This window comes from Miscanthus floridulus, chromosome 17, assembly GCF_019320115.1.
Source record: "Miscanthus floridulus cultivar M001 chromosome 17, ASM1932011v1, whole genome shotgun sequence".
Classification (NCBI taxonomy): domain Eukaryota; kingdom Viridiplantae; phylum Streptophyta; class Magnoliopsida; order Poales; family Poaceae; genus Miscanthus; species Miscanthus floridulus.
Window position 1 is genome coordinate 100178674 of NC_089596.1, and position 26876 is coordinate 100205549.

At 47.0% G+C, this 26876-nt stretch overlaps 2 protein-coding genes across 2 annotated transcripts; both read right to left on the minus strand.

Annotated features, from left to right (window-relative positions):
- Positions 1-3347: 3347 nt before the first annotated feature.
- LOC136514975 (GATA transcription factor 15-like) lies at positions 3348-4448 on the minus strand. Its single transcript, XM_066508672.1, has 2 exons — positions 3797-4448; positions 3348-3662 (listed from the first exon to the last, which is right to left on the minus strand). Exons 1-2 carry the CDS (start codon positions 4142-4144, stop codon positions 3348-3350), a joined length of 663 nt encoding a protein of 220 aa, XP_066364769.1. The 5' UTR covers positions 4145-4448.
- A 17620-nt stretch (positions 4449-22068) lies between these two features.
- Positions 22069-24500, minus strand: LOC136516240 (3-ketoacyl-CoA synthase 4-like). Its single transcript, XM_066509599.1, has one exon. The coding sequence runs from the start codon at positions 24204-24206 to the stop codon at positions 22644-22646; it is 1563 nt and encodes a 520-aa protein (XP_066365696.1). The 5' UTR covers positions 24207-24500; the 3' UTR covers positions 22069-22643.
- Positions 24501-26876: the final 2376 nt, after the last annotated feature.

Genomic DNA, 26876 nt, shown 5'->3' on the forward strand with positions numbered 1-26876 from the left:
ATGTCATGAGTTACTTTGCTAGAGATGGAGGAGAGCCGATTGCTGGCCAGCCGCATCAAGAACACTAGGCAGGCAGGCGTGCTGACACCGCACCGGTTACTGCAGGGGCACATGAACAGAGCAATGAACAGAGGAGCAAACAGTAAGACGCATGTTGCGCAGGAGCATAAACAGTGTTGCGCAGCCTGTTCGGGAGGCCGTATCGTATCGTGGATTATTTACTGCTGGCTGGTTTGGTGTGAGAGAAAAACACGGTTCCCGGCTGAAAATTTATGATCGTTTACGAGCAAGCGAACAGGCTGACGTCAACGGTGAACATTAATGTGAACAGTAACGGAAGGCTCTCATAGGCCTAGGATTTCCGGGAGGTTAGAGAGTAGTCATTTCTTTGATGTGAACCTGCTCACTCATGTTTAACTTCTTGACTTGATACTCGTGCTTGTATTTTTTAAAAAGATTTATTTCCAGATGGTTTAACGACGTTCTGCTGACCCAATAAACTTATTTAAACACTTAGTCTCTCTGTCTATGATTAAACTGACTTCTTTAATGCAAACCTACTCACTCGGTTCAAGTCCTCGAATTGACATGAGTGCTTGTATTTTTTTGAATTTATTTTAAGACGATTTAATTACACCATTCTTTCGGTGGTAGACAATGTGCCCATCGACAGCGAAACGTCTTTAGTAACTTCGTCAATCTCGAGATTTGTCGATCTAACTCAATTATTCGAAGGTGCTTATAGAAGTAGTGTTGAGTATCAGAGTCCATACGTAGTCTTCTTCAAGTAGTCTAATCTAGATAAAAAGATAATAATGCACAAAAGAATATGGGATGCTTGTATTATAATAAATCAGAGGTGGACGAGGATAAATCATACCGGGATGTTCCGATGGTACAAGCTTAGGTGATCCATACGATAGAAACTGTGTCTATATATGAAAATTCTCGTGCTGACGATTCCATCCACTAATCTTCCGTATTAGATGTGATCTTGACTAATGATTCCATCCACTTATCTTCCGTATCAGATATGATCTTTACTGTCTAAAATTATTAAGCTAACTAGGGACTCTTGGCCATCTCTCTTTCATACTTAGCCAGAGACTTTGGAATAAGCTTTGGCTTTCTGACCTTATGCTTGTTTTTTTTTGGTTGTGACATAGTAAAAACAATGTATTTAGAAAAGCCAAAATGTCTTATAATTTGGAACAAAGTGAGTAGCATTTAGCAACAAGCTTTGGGCTCCACAAAATCTGCTTGGTATTTTCGTGGATTACTGATTCCATCAATATTCCAATTGCCAACATGTTCGGCTTGTTCTGTTGATTTTGCATGAAAATAAAAAAAATCATTTCTCTAATTAACATCAGAGTCAGGGACGAAACTAAAAGAATTAGATATAGATGGGGCCAAACAAAAGATAGGCTAGACCTGAGCATTTTAGGTTGATATTAAAAAAACCATTTTATTTGCCGAAAAATCATGTCCACGAGAGCTGCGTCGGATTACAAATATCAAAACAGTGAACTGGGATAAAGTGGCCTTGTTGTTCCTAATGCATTCTAACAGGTTCAGAAAAGCTAACAACTGTATACCCTTATACAGTAAGTGGTAACATGGTTTATCATTCTCCTGTCTTGATGAATAATGACATTTCGTTGTTTATATTAATTCAAAAGCATCACGTCTCCTCTGTGTTTGTCTACAATAGTGCTGGTGTAGTCGGTTTTAGATTTTAATTTAACAATAAAGTTCCTCAGGACTCAAGGACAGTGACTTGGACACATTTGCACTTGGAGCTATTCGCCTATTCAGGCATGTGAATAATAACTAGACAAACTTGATCCAATCAACATTAATTGTAAGACGGACGACAGTTGCCGAAATAAAATGTAAACAATGGTTCCAATATTCAATGTAAACGCGAGCATGTCTGTGTATTGTTCTTGATCAATGAAATTCTCAAGCACATTTCTTGAAGTCTGCCTGTTTTGACATTTTTTTCCAGTTATAATAGTCTCAGCAGTACTTCTGCTAAGGGCGTCCGCAATGGCTAGCTATTTGGCTAGCTAGATGTGACGTGTCAAGGAAAAAGTAGGAGAGAGAGTTGTCACTAGCGACGAGCAAATAGTCTATCTATTTCACGTAGCCCAAGAACATATGAGAGGAGCATGTGGGTCCACTAGAATAAGAAGATATAAAATAGTCATTTCTCTTGTCTCTCACCTCCACGTCAGCTAGCTACGTAGCTAACACCATTGCGGACGCCCTAACTGCCGAGCCCCGTGTAGGCCTTGTTCTGACAAGGTTTGGTCAATTTTAAACAGGAAGTCCAAGTGCTTGCAGGCGTGATGGAGGCTCGAAGTTCAAGTTAGAAAACCGCGCTCTGAACCAATTCCAAAAGGAGGATCCTTTTGTGGGTCCCCAAGTGCTTAGAGGCGTGATGGTAACAGCGTGTGTATATATTTTTTTTGTTAGAAACCAATGAAAAAGTTGTTGGTGGAGTGTTTTTTTTTATACTCATTAGGTTTTAAAGCATGTCTAGGAGTTTGATATAGTTTATTTGCTAAAATTTTGTTCTTCTTCAACACTATGGTATAATAGCTTCCTAAACGATTTTGCATTGAAAACTCCAAACTATTTCTAACCAACCAAATATTTTTTAATAGTTTATTTGTCTCTTACCGTTTTCTCATCTAGAACCATTTATTTTTTTTAATTTACTCATGCATCTAATTTGCTCCGATCTCTCGAGAAAAACGGCGGATGAGGAATGGATAAGGAGTTCTTCCCGACCGCAAAAACTTACGAGTTGAAGGAGATATTTGACAACCTTTTATTTTTATATAAGGAGGTGTTTTGCTAAACTGCTGGAGAACATTTTCTTTTTCTTTTTTATAAAAAATAAAAATAGGGAGTTGTTTTGTAAAACTCCTAGAGATGCTCTTAGAAAGATTGCAAAACTATGTTTTTGAGACTCGGTTTTTTAGATATTGGTGGATATACTCTAACAATGGTACTTGTTCCGACAAGTTTCGGTTAATTTAAACATGAGCAGCTCGAGTAAATGGCGATCGTTGGAGTGAGTGACCTCACACTGCATGATGATGATTACTGAACAGTGAAAAGTAGTGTTAGCTGAATCACCTGTCAAATCTACTAGTAATAAAGAATACTAGTACTACGGAGTACTCACGCGAGCTTCTTCCAAACTTGCACGTTGATGATGTTCGGTCTAGCAGTACAATGCAACTTTGTGGTGATCTGATCTCATTGCTCAGCTGATTACTAATAACGATATAAGATGGTAACAAAATCACTACTACTACTCTCTTGTCAGTAGCCTAGTGCTGCTGGAACAGAGTGTGCCTCTCCCGGACGGCGAACGCCGGCGAGGAGGGCACGACGTTGAGCATCCACGACAGGCAGGGCCCGTCCGCGTCGACGACGCCGTCGCCACCGTACATCCCGTAGGATGCCGCCGACTTCCCAGCGGCCGGGCCGTAGCATCCCCACTGCTGCGGCGGCGGCGGTCGCGTGTAGCCGCCGCACGCGTACGGCCGGGCCCCGCTGTCCTGCGTCGCCGGCGCTGGCGCCACGGCCGCCGCGGCGCGCCGCTCCTCCTTCTTGTACCGGATCCCGCAGGCGTTGCACAGCGACTGCAATAGAAGCGAGCGAGCAGGGGGACGTGAGACCAGCGCGCGATGCATGCATGGCAATGGCATGGCAGCCAGCAGGACGAACTGTGCCCCACGCGACAAGAAAGAAAAAGGTCGTGTCGACGTGGACACACCTTGGGTCCCCGCGGCCCGTTCCGCCAGAGCGGCGTCGACGTGGTGTCGCAGTTGGCGCACCGCCGGGGCGGCGAGCCTTCTTGGCGGGGCTCCTCCATCAAGACGGCGGCACCGCCACCGCCACCGCCCGCCCGGCGCGTGGACGGCGTGGCGAGCGACAGCGTGCAGTCGACCGGGCCGCCGCAGCCGCCGTCCTCCGCGTGGTAGTAGTAGCACTGCTCCGGCGGCAACCCCATTGGCATGGGGAACAGCAGCGAGAAGGCCGGCGCCGACGCCGCGCACCGGCCGCCACAGCCTCCGGCGTAGCGCGGCCCGCACGCGCACGGCGCAACCTCCTGCTGCAGCATCGATCCTGGCTGGCTGTGCGGCCTCACAGGCTTGAACGACGACGACGAACCAACACGGCCGCCGGGGCTGGGCTAGTCGCAGTGGTTGGTCGGCGACACGGCGTGGCGTGGTATATATCGGAATATGAATTGGATCGTAGCGCCCGGGCAGTGTGCAGCAGGCAGCAGCAAGAGGTGATCGAGGGGCTGTCCTGTCGGTTCTTGGAAGCAGCCGGCTGGGAACTCGCAGCCGCCAACAGCTCCGTGTGCGCACGCACACACTACTGCACGGTGCCAGCAGTACGGCGGCGATCTCGAGCCGAGCGGGCGGTGGCGTCGGCGGGCGACTGAAAGAAGCTGCAGCCGTTGGAACGGCTGGCTCCGGTGGTTTTTATACGGCGCGTGACGGAGGAGGCGGGAGCTGGATTTGGTGGCGCGACACCGGCACGGGAAGCGATGCGGTGTGGCGCGTGTGCCCGCGCGCATGTCCGCCGGCCTCCACTGGCCACCCAGTGGCCACTGGGCTCTGCAGACTGCAGGTTGCGCAGGCAGGCAGGCAGGCGGCGGTGCGGGCTGTCAAGGGTCAAAAGGGAGGCGAGGGCGGCCACGTGAAACGGGGAGCAGTCTCCCAGGCGTTCGCGCGCGCCCCGACAGTCCGACGGCCGGCTGCTGGTGCGGGGATGCAAATAATAATAACCTAGGGACGCGGGCGCGGCGCGGAGCTGTGCTTGGACTGGACTGGAGGTGGCCGGAGCAGTAGAATCGCCGGTCGCCGATCACGAGGCGCACAGTCCGATCTGTTCCTCCTCCTCTGCCCCTACTGCATCAACAACATGTGGATCCGTGTGACGACTGACAAACACCGAGCGTATATTCGTGGCTGCTTTGTACTTCCTCCCTACTTAAAAAATAAATAAAATCGTTTTGACAAATCGTGAATAACTTTTAAGTTATTGAATTTGAAAACGTGAAAGCCATATAAATAGATTTGTCTTGAAAAATACTTTCATAAAAATATACATATATCACTTTTTGATAAATATTTTTATAAAACAAGGAGTCAAAGTAATATTTTGAAGACCGTGTCGCTGTCCAAAACGACTTTATTTTTTTAGCATGGAGGGAGTACTATACTATCTCGAAATGAAATGGCAGAGCCCGTGCGCCGGTGCTCGAGAGGCCGAGACCCGAGAGCTTGCTCAATGACAATGAGGGACGAGCAATAGCGAAATGAAATAATGCTGGTGAGTAATCTATCAGGTTTGATATTTTTTTCTTCGATTACTTTGGTTATTTCTAGACCTTGAAAACTAATGCATGTGCACAAGCTTTTTTATTAGCCAAATTAAATACTAGTAAGATAATGGGACTTGCTATATTTCAAATGCCTAAAACATAGCATTCCTTATATTTGGTCAAAGTTGCTATAGTTTGACTTAGGACAAATACTAGTAAGACAATGAGACCGGTTCTATAAACTTGGTCAAAGTTACTATAGTTTGCATTAGAACAAAACTGGGTTCCTCATATTATAGGACGGAAGGAGCGGCGCATTGAAGCATTCAAAATTTGTACCTAAATATAAGAGTTTCTACTAGGTGGACAAAACAGTTTGCACTAAATAGTTGCATAAATTTGGTTGATATTATTTTGCTATTTGCTATTTTTTAACCAATCACCATGAATCTTGTGGATGGTAGCATCCAATTAATAAGAAATAAAATGAGCGTACATGTGCCTTTTGTGCTCTCTTCTAATCTGTCTAAAATCCTTAGGATGTAGTATTAGAGAACAAAGGATGTAGGCTCTTAGGCCCTGTTTGGTTTCCATAAGTCAGGTGACTGAAAACCAGTGACTTATAAGTCATGCATGTTTGGTTGTAGATGACTTGTAAGCTCATTAAAGGTGTGGGCCCCACGCGAAAAAGGGTGACTTATAAGTTTTAAGCAGGGGTGAACCAACTTAAAACTTATAAGCAGAGGTGACTTATAAGTTGGTGGTGTTTGGTAAAATAAGTTACTTTTTTCACTTTTTAACTTATAAGTAGGTGACTTATTTAGAACCAAACAGGACCTTGCTATCGCAGGTCTTGACTCTTTATCGATAATAACACACAATGTAGAGCGGATTCACGGAAACCACGCGTCTTTCCAGCTGGTGTGCGAGGGCACGCATTTACAGAGGATACATACATCCCAGTCTCCAAAGGCCCGAACCAAACGTCGTGTCCCTACTTTCCTTTGCAAAAAACGAAAGGCAGCGTACATGCCCCCGCGTTTGGCTACACTGTCGAATAGAGCGCGAAGGTGCTGCTGCACACTTGGGAGTGAACGAATAAAACAACAAAAGAAAGAGGCAAAGAGCCCTCTGCCCTCCTGGGCTGCTGATGGGGCTATAAACGGCCGGAAAAGAGAATATATACTAGAAGGGAATCGAATGGAAAGAAGCAGAAGAATCCCATCATCGACCGGTCGGTCAATGCAGGAGCAGGAAGGATGAACTCGAGAAAAGACGTGGTGGATGTGCATAATTATTGCGTTGCGCGCCCTTGCATGCATGCTTACATGGCCACCAGTTGGCCACGCCACGCCATGATGCACGCCCGGCCGGCCCTCCATCCATCGACCGTTCAGAAACGGGAAAAAAGGCCCCGGTCAAATCGAGAAACAGAGAATGACCATCGGGCCACGCGATTTGTTGGCTCGTGATTGGTTAGTGCTTCGATTGATCACAGCTTGTTTGATCAGATTTTATCTTTTGAAAATATGGCAGGAACTTTGCCGGTCAGGGTTTTTTTAGAATGGTAGAAATAATATCATTATGATCTAGTATATTTGTAACGGTTGTAATGGATATTGTTAACTACTTAATTTTTATTATTGTGAAACTCATTTCGTCCCATGAAACTTTGATTATCTCTCTTCGTTTATATTGTACCATGGCACCATATTTACTAAGTTTAATTATAGCTTATTCAATGCCCATAAAACTTCTCACCCTATTAGCTTTATTTATGACGGTTTATAATGAATACTGTTGTTAATTTTCGTGATATTTAACTGATGAAATTGTTGCGTGTATGCCATACATACATAGTTTTAGTTTAAAATGCTGTGTGTGACACCATTATCTACCATGCGTGGTATGATTTCTTTATATGCATTCATATTTCATTGTAGAATCAACTCAAATGATTCACTGATCGAAGGTAGAATAAGGGAAGCGGTGCCACCTTCAGTATGATGCCCGTAGAGAAGACGATGATGATCTACTAGGCAAACAAAGAACGAGCACAATAATATATAGGATTCACTACCAGAATCTGAAATTACCTTGACAGCCAAGGATTTTCTTGAGTGCCGAAATCAAACCGTCAAGAAAAGTATAGTTTTCTTGGCTGTGGACAGCGACCTCCCAGGAAACATATATTCCTTAGAGGTTGAAGTAAACCGCCAAGGAATATGGGTATTTCCTTTGGCGGTTTCTAAAAACCTCCAAGGAAATTACTCATTTCCTTGAGTGTTATTGTAAACAGCCAAGGAAACTCCTTGAGTGTTGTTCCTAACCGCCAAGAAAAATACATATTTCCTTGGCGGTTTTTGGCACTCAAGGCAATTCGGGATTGTGGTAGTGATGACTAGAAGAGACAATGATTTTGCCAAATTGGACTTCTTTGGCCAGTATTAGGTGTAATATTTCCCCAATGGTTGTGTAACAATAACTTTAGAAATTGTTTATATATTAATTTATGCGTGCCATTGCATATTATATGAAACCGACATTATTATTCATTAACTTGACATGACTAAATCTGAGATAAAAAGACAAGTGAGTACAGATTTAACATTTTATTTCATGATTATGACATCGGTTGCTCACTTCTATAAGCTCTTATTGATGAGCCCTTGGCGTTGCGGTCATAGCTGCGGTCCAACGGTCCAAGCTGAGAAAAAAAAAACATATCAAATTCTATTTTACAAAGTTTGCTTTGACAAGTGTGAATTGGAAAATATTTTATACTTTTCTTGCTAAATAAAATAATAACTCAATAAAGGGATGATACTGATATTTCTTTTCCAAAAATTAAACCAAGACAGATGGTATTAGTCACTTACTTCCACATTTGCTTTTAGGTGGCACTGCGTTGTGACATTCGCGTGCAAGTTTAACAAGCTTGCTCATGCTGATGAAGTGCTCCTCTTCAACTCTAATGTTGCGACAAATGCAAGCCATGTTAGAACTTTGCACGGCATTGGCCCGACATATGGTGTACCAATTTCGATGGTTTCCTTGCAACTGAGGATAACCAATCTTTTTTCTTGGTAACAACCATCCTCACCACAAACTTTATGTGTTGTGATCGTTGTAAAAACTAAACAGAAGACTAGGACATGGAGGATTGCTTTTATAGCCATCATGGACGACTAGTATGGTATCGATATTGCTAGTAGTATTTCTTTTGTGCTACTCTACAACTACAAATGATGAATGATGTGGTTATGCATACCATCGTTGCACGGGCACATCTATTTATAGCATACAACAAGCCAAATCTCAATGCATATTTATGTCGGTGAATCCTCAAACAGATAATTCCGCATTAAAAGTACAAGCCATAAAGAAAAAAAATTGTAGACACATCTCTGAACATACCAACTAGGGGTTATAATAAATGTTAGCAAATCTTTGAGCTGGAGAGACATTTTTTAACATATTAAAAGTATGTCTTTGAAATCTAAGTCAAGAAAATCATCAATGCTAAGGAATCTTGGAGTATTTGTATGACCCTTTCACTACTGCAAAAATGATTTGTGCCAACGCCTCCCTTTCTTTGTAGGGGCGGCTCTATATTGAGCCGCCCCTACAAATGGTTGCCAAATGAGCTGCCCTTACAAATAGATTTGTAGGGGCGGCCTGTGTTATCAGCCGCCCCTACAAATGGCCCGATTTGTAGGGGCGGGGCGGTTCAATATTGAATAGCCCCTACAAATAGACACCGAGTATTAAAAATTAAACACAAAAATTCAAATTTTGTAAACGACCTGGGATGGAGAAACAACCAAAATGAAAGTTGTAGATCTCGAAAAGTTATGAAACTTTGTAGTTGACAACTTTTTTATTTGAAATCATCTTGTCAAGGAAAACCACGTTTGAATTTCCAAAAATTTGAAATTTTAATTTTTAAACGACCTCGGATGGACAAACAGTAAAAATGAAAGTTGTAGATCTTGAAAAGTTATGAAACTTTGTAGTTGATAACTTTCTCATTTGAAATTATCTTCTCATGAAAAACTACGTTCGAATTTCTCAAATTTGAAATTCAAATTTTATAAGTGACCTCGGATGGAGAAACTACCAAAATGAAAATTGTAGATCTCGAAAAGTTATAAAACTTTGTAGTTGTCAACTTTTTCATTTAAATTAGTTTAGGGCCACAAACAATCAATTTATGCTCAGTTTTGTATAATATGTGGAGAACCAAAATGGCTTTAAGACATAAGTGATTGTGAGGTGCAGTGGTAGAGGAGTTTGCACGAGGGAGAGATTGCGGGTTCAAATCCCGACTGATGCAAAGTGTGCAAAAATCGTGAAAAAAATGCTAAAACCATAGAGTGGCTGTTTCGCTGCTGGTGGGGACCTCCTCGGATTAAATTTTTTTTGTTATTTTCCCACCTTTTTTGTGATTTCTGAAAATTGATTTGTATGGGCGGCTCAATATATAGCCGCTCCTACAAATTGATTTGTAGGGACGACTGATAACTACAGCCGCCTCTATAAATCGATTTGTAGGGGCGGTCTAAAAACCGCCTCTACAAATACATGATTTGTAGAGGCATTTGGATAGGAGCGGCTGGGCAAACCGCCTCTATAAAGTCTCTAGAGTTGCCCCTATAAATATTATTTGACGTAGTGTTTTTTTTTTAATATTAAGCTTATACGTCAATCCAACTATAAAATATGAGTCATTGTCGAAATCAACTATGACTTTTGTTAATCGATTATAACGTCTGTGGAATAACATTCTCCTTTATATAAAAAAACTACCATTAGATTAATTATAAAATATATTTTTATAGTAAATCTATTTAGAGATAGTAGTCCATAAATATTGACGTTACTATTTCTTCTAATAAAATAGGTTAAAGTTAAACTTTTTTTGACCACTCAAACGTAGAATTACATTTTTTTTTTCAGGACCCAGCCAGGATACGTTAATTTCTCAAAATCCTCGGTGTCCAGTCCCCCCCCCCCCCCCCCCCCCCCCCCCAAACCTTGCGATTTGTACAAGACCAATTGTGGGGCAATGTCCCCCTGACATGCTACCTCAAATCAGATTTTATCTTTGCTTTTGCCGATATCGATTAGTTTTACACACAGTTGGATCACGTCTCCCGTCTCTCTCAATCAGTCGTCATCGCTCGTTCTTGTCGGAACGACTGGTTAGGTGAAAGCTAGGAGTACTCTCCATCTTTAGACCTAGTTTAGTTCGCGAAATTTGGATTTTGGGGTTACTGTAGCACCTTCGTTTTTATTTAGCAAATAGTGTCCAAACATTGACTAATTAGGCTTAAAACGTTCGTCTCGCAATTTCCTATCAAACTGTGCAATTAGTTTTTCTTTTCGTCTACATTTAATGCTCCATGCACGAGCCGTAAATATTCGATGTGACAGATACTATAGCAACTTTTTGGATTTTGGGTCCAACTAAACAAGGGCTTAATTTCAAAAAAAAAAAAACCGATCGGTTGCAGAGAAAGCCAAAGCCGATGGAGCATTAGCCTGACGATGATTCCACATATTTCCATTTGTCGCGCGCGGTGGCCACCGCCAAGGCCCCGTTTAGTTCCCAAAAAATTTTGCATAGTAACCGTCACATCAAATCTTGCGGCACATGCATGGAGTACTAAATGTAGACGAAAAAAAAAACTAATTACACAGTTGGTCAAGAAATCGCGAGACGAATCTTTTGAACCTAATTAGTCCATAATTAAACACTAATTACCAAATACAAATCAAATTAAAGCGCCGAGTGCCGACACCACCGCCGCCGGCCAGCTCCATCCGCTACATGTGCACCGTACGGGGCACGTACCTGCTGCAAATGCACCCATGCACGGATGCACCCCATGCACGGGCGCCTTTCGGCTGCGTTTATTTTCCTTCCTAAACTTTAGCCCCGGTGACATCGGATGTCTAATAAATACATAAAATATTAAATATAGATTGATTATGAGTATTAAATATAGACTAATTACGAAATTAAATGTATAGATTAAAATTAATTTGTGAGATGAATTTTTTAATCCTAATTAGTCCAGCCGCACACGGCGTAGCGGCACACGCTATCGAGTACTCCCTCTCTCTCTCCCATAATGAAAGACGTTGTAGCAAATGTAGTGTCGGGTTCATAAATTCGGGGTCCCTCGCGGACCAGTTTTTCAACAAAGGCTCGGTCCAAGAAGACAGCAAGCAACTTATGGGCCGGCCCAAGTATCCGGACAATAGGTCAGAAGAACGATCCAATCACCGATCGGAAGGTCTGACCGAGGAGGAGCGGCACCCGTTTTCTGACTCCGGCCCACCTCTCCGACCGGAGCACTTGCTCTGACTCCAGCCGCCTCCGGACAGCCTCTCTGACCGGAAGGTCTGGCCAAAGCACTACTTCCGACACCGACCCCACGTCTCCGACCGGGGTACGCAGAAGCCCTGCTCACTGCTCTTCTCCGACTAGCGCAACCAGAGCCGACTGGGACCAACCGACCGGGGACGCCCACCCGAAAAGGACCAGGGAACGAACAGAGAAAGCAAGGCAAGACACTCAAGTCAAACCACGATACCAGGGACCATACCCTGTACATCTGTAGGAACAGTACTCTGCAACCGCCCTGACACAAACAGTGTTATAGGCGTCGACTTTTTACCTATAGTATTGTGGACGCCATTGACTCCCATATGGTAAGGCTCCCCCCACATGCCTCTGGGCATCGACAGTGTTGTGGGCGTCGGGATTTACCTTACCGAGTGAACATGATGAAACTCCACGCATGCCTCTGGACATCAACAGTATATGCAGGTATCGACATCTGCCATACCCGAACAAGGCGACGTAATCTCCCACGTGCATTGACATCCAACGGTGTTGTGGGCACCTACCATCATCCTGTACCCGCCAGCGTGGGTAGCAAGGCTTAGAAGCATACGTACTACCTCCCTATCACTTGTAAGGCCACCCCCTTCATCTATAAAAGGGGATGCACTCTCTCCCAAGAAACTCAGTTGATTCAAGTTCATACAAGGTGATTCAGATTCATTAGATCGATCAAGTTCACTAGCTCACAACCATAGAACCGTCAGATTCAGACCTCAAGCACACGTTTAAACACTTAACTCATAGCGGAGCTCCTATTGCTCTCGGCCCTTCCAACCGGAGCCGATCGGACCTCTTGTACACCCCATCTTTCTCCTTCTCGTTTGTAACCTCACTGCAAACTTCGAGCACCTGGGCTTAGGAATAAAGTCACCGACCGACCCAGACTAGACGTACGGCATGTTGCCTAAACCAGTATAAACCCTGTGTCATTGAGTGCTAGGCCACCTCCGATCACAACGTACGGTAAAACTACAAATATTTACTTGTTGGTCACTTTCTGCACCGACAGTTGGCACCACGAAAGGAAGATCAGGGGGAGAATACTCGAAGTCGGCGATCTCATACTCCGAATGACCCAATCAATAAAGGAAAAACATAAACTCTCTCCACCATGGGAAGGACCCTATATGGTAACCGAAGTAATCCGACTAGGCACCTACCGATTGGAGGACAACAATGACAACGTTCTCACCAACACTTGGAACATTGAACAGCTACGTTGTTTTTCTCTTCAATTTGGTCTTACCGCATTTTTAGTCAACCCTTGCCCCTGTAAAGCGCCCTAGCCCGAACACTTTCAGCCCGGGTCGCTCGGGGGCTCTATAAGGGTACAATACTGAATACTATCTCTCTTTTTTACTGTCACATGGTAAACAACTTCATCCTCGAATGGAAGCGCATTCCTTTTTCTTTGATTGTCCTACGTAACTTTGTTCTTGCTCCTAACCAAACGCACCCCGCCATGACCTACGGTTATGAGCAGTCGAGCCCTGCGGGCCATGCCTAGGCCCTTAAAAAAGTTGCAGCCTATGGAACTAACAGGCAGGTGCGAAAAAGAAAGGACAAAAACAATAGCTATGCTAGGATAGAAACAATGATTAGATAACGATTCTATCACAGGAGCAATACTATTGTATTCATTGATGCAAAAAACTGTTCACATGGGGACTCACCCACGAACTCACCTATTACATTTTCTACTACTACTACAAATACTACTGCGGTTGCTCAATGACATCGCCTGAACGCCGCCGGACATAACCACCGCCGCTGGGGCCCCGTCCGGTTCCGCTCCCTCGACTTCGACGAGCGCGACAGGTACCTCAAGGAACCTGCCCGGTTCCGCTCCCTCGACTTCGGTAAGCGCAACGGGTACCTCAAGGGCGTCGCACCCATAGATGCTCAGCAGAGGAGCATGGAGCTGCTGACCTTCTCATGCAGTCGAGGCAGCTCCTGGGTAGGGATGCCGCTACTGAGGTATAGCCGCCATAGCTGGAAGAGATCTCATCAAACTTTATGAACTGACCAACCTGAACAACTGCAGGCGCGGAACCCTCCGCCAACACAATACCGAGCGACCTCCGACAAGGCTCGCCCGATGAAGATCCACCGGCGAAAGTCCACGCACGGCTCCATCCTAAAGAAGGCCTCACAGATGAATCCACCGCGCCACCCCATTCGTCGGAAGCTGCCCCTTCTCAGGCAAAGACGGCCAGCACCACCCCAGCCAGCCTCCAACTTGACATCGCGCTCCAGATTTATGAAAGGATCTATAAGTCCTCCCCTCGCTTAACGTCTCTCTCACTCAGGAACTGTCATGGTATACAGGCACTCTCGGTGAGGAAGAAGAAGGAGGAAAGACAAGAGTTGGAGAACAGGCAAAAGGACTACGACGGAGAGCCCTCTCCATCCCCCTATTTAAGGAGAAAACATGATAGGTCGAAGAGGGGCAAAAGATCAGAGCGAAAAACTCTCTCCCTTCCCCCATTCAATGCGGATGGAAAACGATGGGACACACCCTGACCGATGGGACGCACGCTGACCGATGGAACGCCGCCTGGTGAGACAAGACGTGGCCTGGGTATGGCCCACCACTATCACACAACTGGGTGTGAAAACTGAAGCGTCGCCACACGTAGGTAGCTCTCCGCATCCCTAGGCGGGACTTGGAAAGACCCAAAACGGGATCTCCGTCGAAAGAGACCATCGGGCTTCCTAAGTCGATTGAATGGTTAAGAAAAACACACCGAGAGACAGGTAGAGCGCGAAGGGACGCCCCCTGTAGGCTATGCTGACTCCATCATGAACGACGAGCACGAGTCCCGGTCGGACATTTCTGACTAGAGCTCTGCAAACCCCATCACTCAGGTCATCAAGGTAACACTACCAAACCCTCTCTATTTCTTTATAATCATTTCATACATCCATACACGCATTCATTAGATACGCCCGTGCCGCCCAGATGATTCGGGCCCTGAACCACCCAGAGGCTCGAGAACTAAGCATCGCACGTGTAGCAAAATGCATCACAACGCTCTGTGTTGCATCATGAAGCGGTAGTTGCCTCATTCGACATGAGCAACAACAGCGCTAGGGGAGAAAAACATAGATGAGCCTAGTGCGGCCCTCGCCTAGTTTGGCAGACAGAGTCATCTCAACCTTCTCGTTCGATCCTGACCCTCTTGCCAAGCCCATAGAATCTCCATCGAGGGGAGACCATTAGGCCACCCGGGTCGGTCTCCAGAACAACCCAGGCATCTATCGGGTTATAGGTAAAGGAGCAGTGGAATGTCACAAGAGGGCTATGCCAACCCTATCATGAACGACGGACTCAGATTTCAATCGATCATACCCATTAGCAAACTCACCGAGCACGTCACTCGAGCTCGAGCGATCGGGACAAGCGACAAAACTCTACCCCTTCGGTTGTGACAAACCGAGGATAGAGTAACGCACACAACTCATATCAACCCCTACTAAAGCCCAATAGGGCTTGGAGGCTCAAGACACAAAATGCTTAGGTCTGCGACCACAAACTCGCCCCATCCGGCTACGCTCCGACTGCACTCCAAATACCTAGGTATACAACCCCAAACTCGCCCCATCCGGCTATGCTCCAACTGCACTCCAAACACCTAGGTCTATGACCCTGAACTCGCCCCATCCGGCTACGCTTCGACTGCACTCCAAAAACACCTAGGTCTGCGACCTCGAACTCGTCCCATCCGGCTACGCTTCGACCGCACTCCAAAACACCCGGGTCTGCGACCCCGAACTTGCCCCACTAGGATCCACGACTCTGACTCGCCTGATCCCACCGCGTGCACCGACGCCAGGATCAGCGAGCTCCATCATATCCGATCCCTAAAAAAATAACTACCTCTCCCGATCCCACGGCGCGCATCGACGCTAGGATCCGTGAGCTCCGTCTCACCCGATCTCTAAAAACAACTAACCGCCTCGGCTGCACAACGACGCCTTGATTAAACAACTCTGCCTCTACTGAAAAAACATGCACACACGCCCACTAAACAAACACCCCTAGACGGTTCTGCCCGAACCACCTAGGGGCTCGGGGGCTACACCAGCGGGTGCGCTCGTGCGCACCTGCCAATGAAATAAAAACCTTCCCCACTGGCAACACAGAAACCCCCCAGATGGTTCTGCCCGAACTGCCCGAGGGCTCGGGGGCTACACCCGTGGCTGCGCTCACGCACACCCGCTGTCAAGACAAAAATCCTCCGAACGACTCTGCCCGAATCGCCTAGGGGCTCGGAGGCTCCTGTCGGGTTTATAAACACGGGGTCCCTCGTGGACCGGTTTCCCAACAAAGGCTCGGCCCAAGAAGACAACAAGCAACTCATGGGTCGGCCCAAGTATCCGGACAACAATCCAGAAGGGCGATCCAATCACTGACCAGAAGGTCTGCCCGAGGAGGAGCGGCACCCTTTTTTCGACTCCGACCCACCTCTCCGACTGGAGCACTCGCTCCGACTCCAGTCGCCTTCGGACAGCCTCTCCAACCGAAAGGTATGGCCAAAGCACTACTTTCAACTCTGACCCCACGTCTCCGATCGGGGGTACACAGAAGCTCTGCTCACCGCTCTTCTTCGACTGGCGCAACCAGAGCCGACTAGGACCAAGTGACTGGGGACGATCGCTCGGAAAGGACCAGGAAACGAATAGAGAAAGTAAGACAAGGAGCTCAAGTCAAATCATGATACCAGGAACCATACCCTGTACACCTGTAGAAACAGTACTCTGCAACCGCCCTAACACAAACAGTATTGTAGGCGCTGACTTTTTACCTACAGTATTGTGGGCGCCATTGACTCCCATACGGTAAGGCTCTCCCCACATGCCTCTGGGCATCGGCAGAGTTGTGGGCGTCGGGATTTACCGTACCGAGTGAATATGGTGAAACTCCTCACATTCCTCTGGGCATCAACAATATATGCAGATATCGACATCTGCCATACCCGAACAAGGCGACGTAACCTCCCACGTGCATCTAACATCCAACAGTGTTGTGGGTGCCTATCATCATCTTGTACCCCGCGACATGGGCAGCAAGGCTTAGAAGCATACGTACTCCCTCCCTCTCACTTGTAAGGCCATCCCCTTTATCTATAAAAGGGGATGCACTCTCTCCCAAGAAACTCAGTTGATTTAAGTTCATACAAGGTGATTCAGATTCATTAGATCGATCAAGTTCATTAGCTCATAACCATAGAACCGCCAGGTTCGGACCTCAAGCATACACTTGAATACTTAGCTCATAGCGGAGCTCCTGTCGCTCTTGGCCCTTCCGACCGGAGTCGACCGGACCTCTTGTATATCCCATCTTTCTCCTTCTCATTTGTAACCTCACTGCAAACTTCGAGCATCTGGACTCATGAATAAAGTCACCGACCGACCCAGACTGGATGTAGGGCACGTTGCCTAAACCAATAAAAATACTTTATCATTGAGTACTATACCACCTCCGATCATAACGTACGATAAAACTATAAATATTTACTTGTTAGTCACTTTCTATGCCGACATGTAGCATGCAGTATGATTACGGATAATGAAATACTACTGTGTACCGGCTGGTTCTGGCTGGTTTCAGCTGATTCAATAATATTATGTAATAAAGAATAAGCTAAAACAAGTTAAAACAAACCAGACAAGTCGAGCCGAACGGCCTGAAAAGATCTGGCTAACCCTATAAACTTTATCATTACGTTACTGTGTATTTGAGTTGACATGCTCATTTAATGCTGTGCTTGCTCTCATGCCACACGCAGCAAACCATCCCCTGGACCAACTTTTCACATCTCGCAATGCAGCTCCCATGCATGTGTCTTCCACCAGAGGACAACGATTTGAAAGATGAGTGATGGAGTAGGGTGTGTGGCCTACGGAGTACTATGTGCAAAGCTATGCCCCTGTTTAGGCCCTTTTAGTTACCAAAAAATTTTGCATAGTACCCGTCACATCAAATCTTACGGCATATTCATAGAGTATTAAATGTAGATGAAAAAAAACAAATTGCACAGTTGGATGAGAAATCGTGAGACGAAACTTTTGAACCTAATTAGTCCATAATTAGACACTAATTACCAAATAAAAACGAAAGCGCTACAGTACCCAAAACCCAAAAAATTTTGGATCTAAACACACCCTTAGTTTTACCTCGAATTTCTAAAAAGTGCTACAGTACCTATCACATCGAATGTTTACGGCCCGTGCATGGAGTATTAAATGTAGACAAAAAAACTAATTGTACAGTTTGGTGGGAAATTACGAGACGAACGTTTTGAGCCTAATTAGTCCATAATTGAACAATAATTACCAAATAAAAACGAAAGTGCTACAGTAGCCCTAAATTCCAACTTCCAAAAACTAAACACACCCTATATGTCAAATATTTTGAGACATCATTCGAATTCTGGGAGGGAGAGAGAGCTAGTACGCACACGACACCAGTCACCAGGGGACAGGCTAATGATCGGCTCGTGTGCGTGTGGCAGCGTAACCTGCACGTACTACCGGTCGCCGTACACCGGGCCCCAAACTGCACAATCATCTTAGGGCATGTTTGGTTACTTAGACCGAATTTTAGTACCCGTTCTATCGGATATTTGGACACATACATAGAGTATTAAATATAGACTAAAAAATAACTAATTACATAGATTATGACTAATTTACGAGACGAATTTTTTAAACCTAATTAGTCCATGATTTGACACCATCGGTGCCATGCCTCGACGTCATCAGCTGGTCGTGGCGTCCCATCCCGTCCCGACGGACGGCGTGGTGAACCAACGTGCGTGTCAGCGGCCGTACGGGGAGTAGGCAGCACAACGACCACGCACCCGTCACTGTTGGCGATATGAACCCCTGGGCGTGGCCTGACGTGGCCACGGGTCACGTCGAGACGTGCCCGCTTTCTCTCCCGGTGTCAGAAGTTTGACCCTAGGGTCGTACCTTTAGACCCGTAGTGGTTGGAGGCGGTATGGGTCCCCGTAGGGCGAGACGGAGTCTGCGCCCTCGGGATCGGGTGGGACGGAGCTCGTGCCCTTGGGGTCGGGCGAGACGGCTCCCATACCCTCGGGGTTGGGCGACATAGGGCCCGGGCCCGAGGGGTCGGACGAGACGGAGCTCGTGCCCTCAGGGTCGGGCGTGACGACTCCTGTACCCTTAGGGTCGGGCGACGCGGGGCCCGTGCCCGTGGGGTCTAGCGAGGTGGAAACCGTGTCTTCAGGGTCGGTCGAGACTAAAAGACGTCCTCGATTATCTAGGCGAGTTTGTCGTCCACGGTCCTCAGATCCCTTCTTCGGGTATCCCTAGTACTGATACCTGACAAGTAACATAGAAGTAGCTCTCTTGCGTGTCTAATTCGATTTGAGTAACATTGTTAGTCGCATTGCTTAGTTTGCGTAGCTAAGTAATTTTCGCTCTATAATTTGGCTTGTGTGGCCTTGTTATTGAGCAATTCTAGTGAGCTTAGGTGGCTTTGTGCTTTGCTTACTAGATTGTGTAGGAACTTCCTTGGTTGTGTGAAGTACTAGTTGCATTGGTTTGTGTGACCTTGCAAGCTAGATTGGTTATGTGAGCTCTAGCTAGCCCGGCACCTTTGTTGCCTAATTAGGATCTTTATAATGTACTTGTGAACTTAGTTAGAGTGGTGTAGTCTTGGCTAGACTGTTAGTTATAATTTTACTTTTGTTTCGCTTAGCTGGCACGATTAATTTTAAAAAGAACTATTCACGCTTCCTCTAGTCCGCCATCTCAACCCTACGCCATGTCATGTTAGGTTGCATGTATCAGCGGATGTAGTACTGTATCAGCGGCTCAGTTGTTTCGTTGTCGCAAGCTGTATTGCCCGGTCTAGGTCTAATTTTCTTTATCAAATACATACCGGTTGGGAGTGACCATGTTCAGCCTGTTCGCTTGTTGGTTTCAGCCAGCCCAAACCAGCTAGCCAGCAGTGTTTTTCTCTCACAATAAACCAGCACTAGCCAGCACAAACCAGTCCAGAAACCGATCAGCGAGCAGGCCGGTTAACATATTTATTGATATATGTACTATATCTTGTAGTACTACTCCTGTCCTGTACAGGAGTACGTACCAGGAGTATATGACATCTCGCGCACCAAGAGAAGACGTAAGTGACTAGTGAGGAGATGGAATGTCATGTTTGCTTGAATTTATCAGCCCAGTTTATTAACCATCGTATAGTATTTTTTTTTCTCATAACAAAATAGCATCAGCTAGCTTATTAGCTGTAAAAACTATCAACCGAACAACCGGTAGAAGTCTTGCTAAAAAATTAATCCACCTATTAGCTTTATGTTTTAAATAGAGTAGAGCTGATTTTAATTAATTTTTAGCTAGCTAACGATAAACCTTTGGTATCTAACTATTATTCATGCGCACACCACAAACCAGTTGAAGTCGAATAGCTGGTATTATCCTTGAACCCTTCATCACAGATCTGGGTGGAAAGCGAGCTAGCTCAGACACACGGCCCGCCTGGCTTGGGTTCTATTTTCGGACCTCACCCTGGCCCGTCTTAGAATCCTTGGCAAGTGCAGATGGGCTGGGCCTTTGCTAAACCGGAAAGTGAGACTGAAGCGCTAGGGAGGCACATGTTGAGGTTCAGGTATGCCAGCTTTTATTATATTATTCATATATGGCAGTATTTTGAGGTTCATATACGGGCCATAAAAAGATGAACCTCAATATCCATATATATAGCAGCTTTTACATCCATATATAGCAGCTTTTATATTTGCTAAAAAAAAAGCAACTTTTTTATGCAATCGTCGATGCTATACTGGCATCAAGTTGAGGTTCATATATGGGCGGTATCTTGTTTTATGGGCACGTATCGTGTAGTTAGACACACAAGGCACCTAGTCGAGGCAGCTTTGTTAGACTAGATGGCGAGATGGCGCCCGGTGTCCTTTTTAATTACTCCTGCCAGCTTCAGCAAATTACACAGCCTTCCAAATTAGTAGTAACCAACGGATGTCGCTTGGCAGCATTAGCAGTTGTCCTGCATCATTGTTTGCTTGGCAGTTGGCACGGTGTTCGCTTCACTAACCACTGGCTGGTTTCTGAGTACTTCAATCCATAAGAAAATAGAGTACTTGATTAACATGCAGCCTGCACATTTAGCCAGACAAGATGACACATCGGAGTTGGAGAGGGTCCGTACTATAACGTGGCCCAGCAGCCAGCACAAGGAACATGATGCTCAGTGACAATGTTTCATCTTTGACCAAGGGTCTTGGTTTCGCAGAGGGGGGGGGGGGGGGGGAAACTGTAGATGCAGATCTTGCCTTGTTGCACATGGGCCATGGCTGTATGCAGGGCTGTTGTCGGTTTTGTTTTTCCAAGAGAGAGACCGACAACAGGAGCGCCTCTGAACCAGCAAAAACAGGGAGCGCTTCATGCGAGTATGTGACGATGAGGCAACGGCCGAAAGGCCGGTACTATATTGTTTCTCGGCAGCGAGAAAGAACAAGAAGGAAAGCACGATGGGAATAATCAATAATGGTACTATAATATACAGCATATGATTTTTTTTTGTAAAACAATGTGCTTCTTAAATCGAATCCCTTCTTAGCACGATAAGAGCGATAGCTCAAGTGACATGGACCTTGCAGTCATGTGTAGCACAAGATTCTTACTCTTCCATTAATTAAATATTAAGAAATGTGGTCCAACACTTTCATAATCGTAATCGATGGCAATGCCTTTCAATTATGGAAAATGTTAATGTGAAAAAAAGATAAATAAATCATCAAACTTATCAACGTATAGTGAAGAGCACTAGTTTTAAATGGTATTTTCCACGATTGTATGTATTTAGGATGGCACCGGTTTTCTTCTAAACAAAATCCAAAGACCATCGGCAATGGCAATGAAAATGCCTAAAACAGAACCTTTCTTCAGTCAAAACAGGAAACAACGGGCCACTTTGGAACCCAAGTCAGAAATTTCATAGGAATCATATAGAAAATTTTACAGGAATCACTTTATCTTTTTAGAAAAAAATATGCATGGTCTAGTAAAAAAGTTCCACTTTGCAAAAGGGCTGATGAATATTTTAGACTTCAGTTTAACAAGGAATATAACTGAACAAACTGACAGAGAGAAGTAAAACAACTTGTGTGAACGAAATCACCTCTCAGAGATTAGGAATTTAACAAGATAATCTGTTGAAGGAAAAAAAACAGCTATAATGCATACATCAGCTCATCAAAGGCAGGCCAGTGATATACATAGGGCATAGTTAAAAAGAGCAAGAGCAAGATTTCCAATTGAACACGACAAACAGAGACTCGATCGATCCGTCCATCGGCACACTCAAGACACTCCTTTTTGGTAAAATTGAGAGGAACGGACCCTCTTCCTCTGTAATCCGGAGCCTGGACCACTAGCTAGTAGTACCGGTAAATGACAATCAGCTGGCAGCAATGGCTGAACAGACAAATGTACATACAACAAATCAACAATCATCAGCACTACTCAAGCTTACCACAGGTTCAGGTTCAGGTTCAGGTGCAGAGACAAGCTGGGGGAGCGGGACACACCAAAGACCCGATGCTGCCGAACACTTGGTTACACAACTGAACAGAGCAGAGGAGGCCTGTCCAGGGAAAGCCTAGAGATTTTTCCAATGCAATCATTCATGTCCAGGGAAAGCAGCCCCGCCCTCGCCCCGTGTATATGTCACTACACACCACTAGCCAGCCAGGTGAGGATTTGAGGCTAAGATTTATGTGTCCATGGATGGATGGATGTGTGGAGTGGACTGGAGGAGAGGAGGCGGGGTGGGATACAGAACAGAACAGATACTACTAGGGACTATTGCTGCGGCATGTGCGTGGGGAAGCCGTCGACGAGCTCCACCGGGTAGCGGTCAATGCAGTCCTCCCAGGGGTTGTCGGGCGACGGCTTGACGTTGCGCAGGGCGTGCCACACGGCGCTGTTGCACTTGAACCCGCTGCCGAAGGCGATCTGCCAGATGCGGTGGCCGCGGCGGACGCGGCCCTTGGCCTCCATGTAGGCGAGCTCGTACCAGATGGAGCTGCTGGAGGTGTTGCCGAACCGGTGGAGCGTCATCCGGGACGCCTCCACGTGGGCGGGGCTCAGCTGCAGGTTCTTCTCCAGCTCGTCGATCACCGCGCGCCCGCCCGCGTGGATGCAGAAGTGCTCGAACGCCAGCTTGAAGTCCGGGATGTAGGGCTTCATCTTGGCGCTCAGCAGATTCTTCGCCACCAGCGTCGCGAAGAAGAGCAGCTGCTCGCTCACGGGGAGCACCAGCGGGCCCAGCGTCGTGATGTTGGTCTTGAGCGCGCCGCCCGCGATGGCCATCAGGTCCTTGGACAGCGACACGCCGGTCTTGCCCTCGCCGTCCTGCTCCTGGTACACGCAGTTGAACGCCTTGTCGTCCGCGCCCTTGTGCGTGCGCACCACGTGCCTCAGCGAGTACTTGGCGTGCCGCCGGTCCGCGCCGCGGTTCGACAGCAGCACCGCCGCGCCGCCCACGCGGAACAGGCAGTTCGGGATGAGCATCGACTTGCGGTTCCCGAAGTACCAGTTCTGGGTGATGTTCTCCGTGCTCACCACCACGGCGTAGGTGCCGCGGTGCACCTGCAGCATGTCGCGGGCCAGGTCCACGGCGATCACGCCGGCGCTGCACCCCATCCCGCCGAGGTTGAAGCTCCGGATGTTCCCGCGGAGCTTGTACTTGTTCACGATCATGGCCGACAGCGACGGCGTGGGGTTGAAGAGGCTGCAGTTCACCACCAGCACGCCGACGTCCTTGGGCTTGACGCCGGTGGACTTGAACAGGTTGTCGAGCGCGCCGAACATGACGGTCTCGGCCTCGGCGCGGGCGTTGGCCAACGTGGGCTGCGGCGGGATCGCGAACATGGCCTCGGGGACGTACGTCTCCTCGCTGAGCCCGGACCGCTCCAGGATCTTGCGCTGGAACTCCAGCGCGTCCTCAGAGACGCCGCACAGCTTGGAGTGGCGCATGAACACCTCGAACCGGACCTGGAGGTGGGCGGGCGGCTTGTAGCAGGCGAAGTCCACCAGGTAGACGGGGCGGGGGCGGGTGAGCACGTACACGGTGGCGCCGAACACGAGCACGGCGGAGAGGACGAGCACGGACACGAGGTTGTACTGGAGGTGGAGCCACAGCTGCCGCAGGTCGTCGGGGTCGGTGCGCCCGGCCTCGAGGAGGATCACGGCCATCAGCGGGAGCAGCATCAGCGTCAGCAGGTGGGTGATGAGGTAGTGGTACCCCAGCTTGACGTACTTGAGGTTCACGCTCTGGAGGAAGTCCGGCAGCCGCCGGTGAGGCGGCGTCGCGGCGGCCGTGGCCGCGCTCGCCGCCGACGGTGGGGCGGCGCCTCCGTTCATCGTTCCTTGGCCCGCCTGCCCGCCCGCCTAGATCTGGAAAGCGAAGTGCGAGTCAAAGACGGGGTATGCGTGGACTGGCTGGATGGATCCTTCCCGTTGGTGGTGGAGGCGTTGCTGGTCTCGTGGTCGCTGTAATCGCGGGGTGGAGATAGTTGCGCGGCGGCCGAGAGGAGCTGGCGGAGGGCGCAAGGTGGGGATGCGGGGAATGGGCGTGGCCCGTCTCCGGCGGCGGCGGCGTAGGACGAAGCGGGGACGGGTTGTTGCGGAGAGGGAGAGGGAGAGGGAGAGGGGATAAATAATGGCAAGGGGTGCGCGACGAGGAGGGTTTTTTTTTTTTTTTTTTTTTTTTTTTTTTTTTTTTGCTCCGTTTCTTCTTCGGATTTTGCAGTGGCACCCTCCAAGAATCCTGGATTTCATACTCCAAGATGAGTGTAACTTCTAATGTGGGCATCCTTGCAAATTTTGTGACAAAGTAAGGCCGTAAAATATTTCAGCTTACAATCTTCCAATAAAATATTTCAGCTTAGAGGGATGAGAAAGATTTTCAGTCGTAAATTGATGTTTTCTCTCATATTCGAATGACGTTTTTCAGTTTTTCATAAAACTACAAATGGTCAATAGAGTGATGATAATTTTTTAATATTCTCTATTAAATTGTCCAATCACATAGTGTTCCAGCCAAATGGATCATCCTTCTTGTCTTTAGGCTCTCCTGCTAAGTTCACCTGCTTGCCATAGGTTGTTTCTTCATGCCTTACCTTGCGAGAGAGAGAGGCGTTAGACCTAAACAACCTAAACTTCCATTTCATCTTTGTGATGATCTCATGTTCCTTATCGAATAGTGCAAGGATGATTTGTTGTTAGTCCATGAGTTGCGACAAAACAAGTAAATGTGTAGAGACCGGAGGTATAGCTGGTTAACCGTGAACACGGCATCCAAGAGAGGTTATGACTGGATAAGGAGATTTTTTATTTTCCTACCTAAACAATGAAAATACCGTTATATTTACGTATCCATTTGCCATGTAATCTTTATTTATCGAAAGAGCCAGATTAACAAATCATTCTTTAACGTAACCTAGATAAGACAGTTCACGCCAACCTGGCATAACCAACTCGTTTCTACCATGTTAGGTGTCCTATACAAATTACTAAAACATGTCATGAGCATCATGTTTATATGATAACGCATGTGGTAGAATGTGTGGATGATTTTTTTTAACTTAAGATGATCAATAAAAATGTTAAATGAAAAGTTACTCCATAATTCATGTATATCAAGTAGGGTTGAAAACTAATTTTTATTGAACAAAAACACTATAGAACATATATGTAGCACTTAAATAAAGTTTGGAGTATGGACTTTGTAGATGATAATGAAATCCTTGCTGTTGAAAAATAACTTCGCTAGCTAATTATCGGTGTTTCGAACAAACGCCGGCTAGTAAATTTATAATTGTTGCGCGTTAGGCACAGATGGTACACTAAATGACACAAGGTTTATACTGGTTCGGGCTAAATGTCCCTACGTCCAGTCTGTTGCTACTCGTGTTATTAGTACCAAAAAAGGTTTGTAGTAGGTGGTATAAACGGTCAAGAGAGGGACAGGTCCCAAGTCTCTGATGGAATGGTCGAAAGGACGCTAAGAGCTCGGTTGCTGCTTGGCTGTGTGTTATGTTGAATTGATCCGTCAAAAGTCAGACGCTTTAGTGGGGTGCCATGCCCTCCCTTTTATAGACCAAAGGGGAGCAGGGGTTACAGATGGGAGAAAGAGAAAAAACAAAGGTGGAGAAGGTCCTTCGAGGAGCCGAGTCTTCCTTTTCCCGTGTGCCTGCCCTGCAAACATGGCAGACCGTCCCAGGGATGGCGTGTTTGCTAATCCTTACAGGGCCATGCTCTGGCTTCTGTCAGCAAGTAGGTGCGTCCCATCCTGTGCCGACGAAGGGGTGCGGCGTATTAGAGGACTAAGCTGCGACCCTTCGAGGAATAGACAGGGAAGTGACCCTACGTCCGTCACTGTAGGTGATGTGAATTCTGTCTTGGATCATATTGGTTGTCGTATGTTTATGTTAGTATCCGCGTCCGAGGGCTGATGGCGACGCCTATAACACTGTGGGACAAAAGTCGGCGCCTACAATACTGTTCAGGCACTGTTAGGTCGGAAAGGGCTTAAAGCGCCTGTCTCATCATGTCCTGGTGGTGCCTTCCTACAGGCATACAGGGCATGACCCTTGATACTGCAGTTGACTCGAATGTCCTGTCGTACCCTGTGCTCATCTTTATGAAGGATCAAGGTGCACTCGTCAGCACGAGGCGGAGCCCGCCCTCGGACGTCGGGCGAGTCTAAGCCTACCCTTGGACGTCGGGCGAGGCGGAGCCCGCCCTTAGCCATCGAGCAAGGCGGAGCCTAGCCCTTGGGGGTCGGGCGAGGCGGAGCCCGCCCCTAGCCATCGGGCGAGACGGAGCCTAGCCCTCGGGGGTCAGGCGAGGCGGAGCCAGCCCTCGGTGGTCGGGCGAGGCAGAACCAATATTCCGTTGTTCGGGCAAGAAGCGCAGTAGTGTTCTCGTCTGACCAGAAGTGTCAATGTTCGATGGTTATTAGTTCCACCTCGTTGGGTACCCCGGTATTAGGTCCCCGACAGTAGCCCCCGAGCCCCCGGGTGATTTGAA

What these genes read in the sequence shown, in the direction of transcription:
- LOC136514975 (XM_066508672.1), bottom strand. Translation starts at nt 4,144, where the DNA reads ATGCTGCAGCAGGAGGTTGCGCCGTGCGCGTGCGGGCCGCGCTACGCC. An exon ending in ACGGGCCGCGGGGACCCAAG is followed by an intron (nt 3,663 to 3,796) that starts GTGTGTCCACGT and finishes CTTCTATTGCAG; the next exon opens with TCGCTGTGCAACGCCTGCGG.
- LOC136516240 (XM_066509599.1), bottom strand. Translation starts at nt 24,206, where the DNA reads ATGAACGGAGGCGCCGCCCCACCGTCGGCGGCGAGCGCGGCCACGGCC.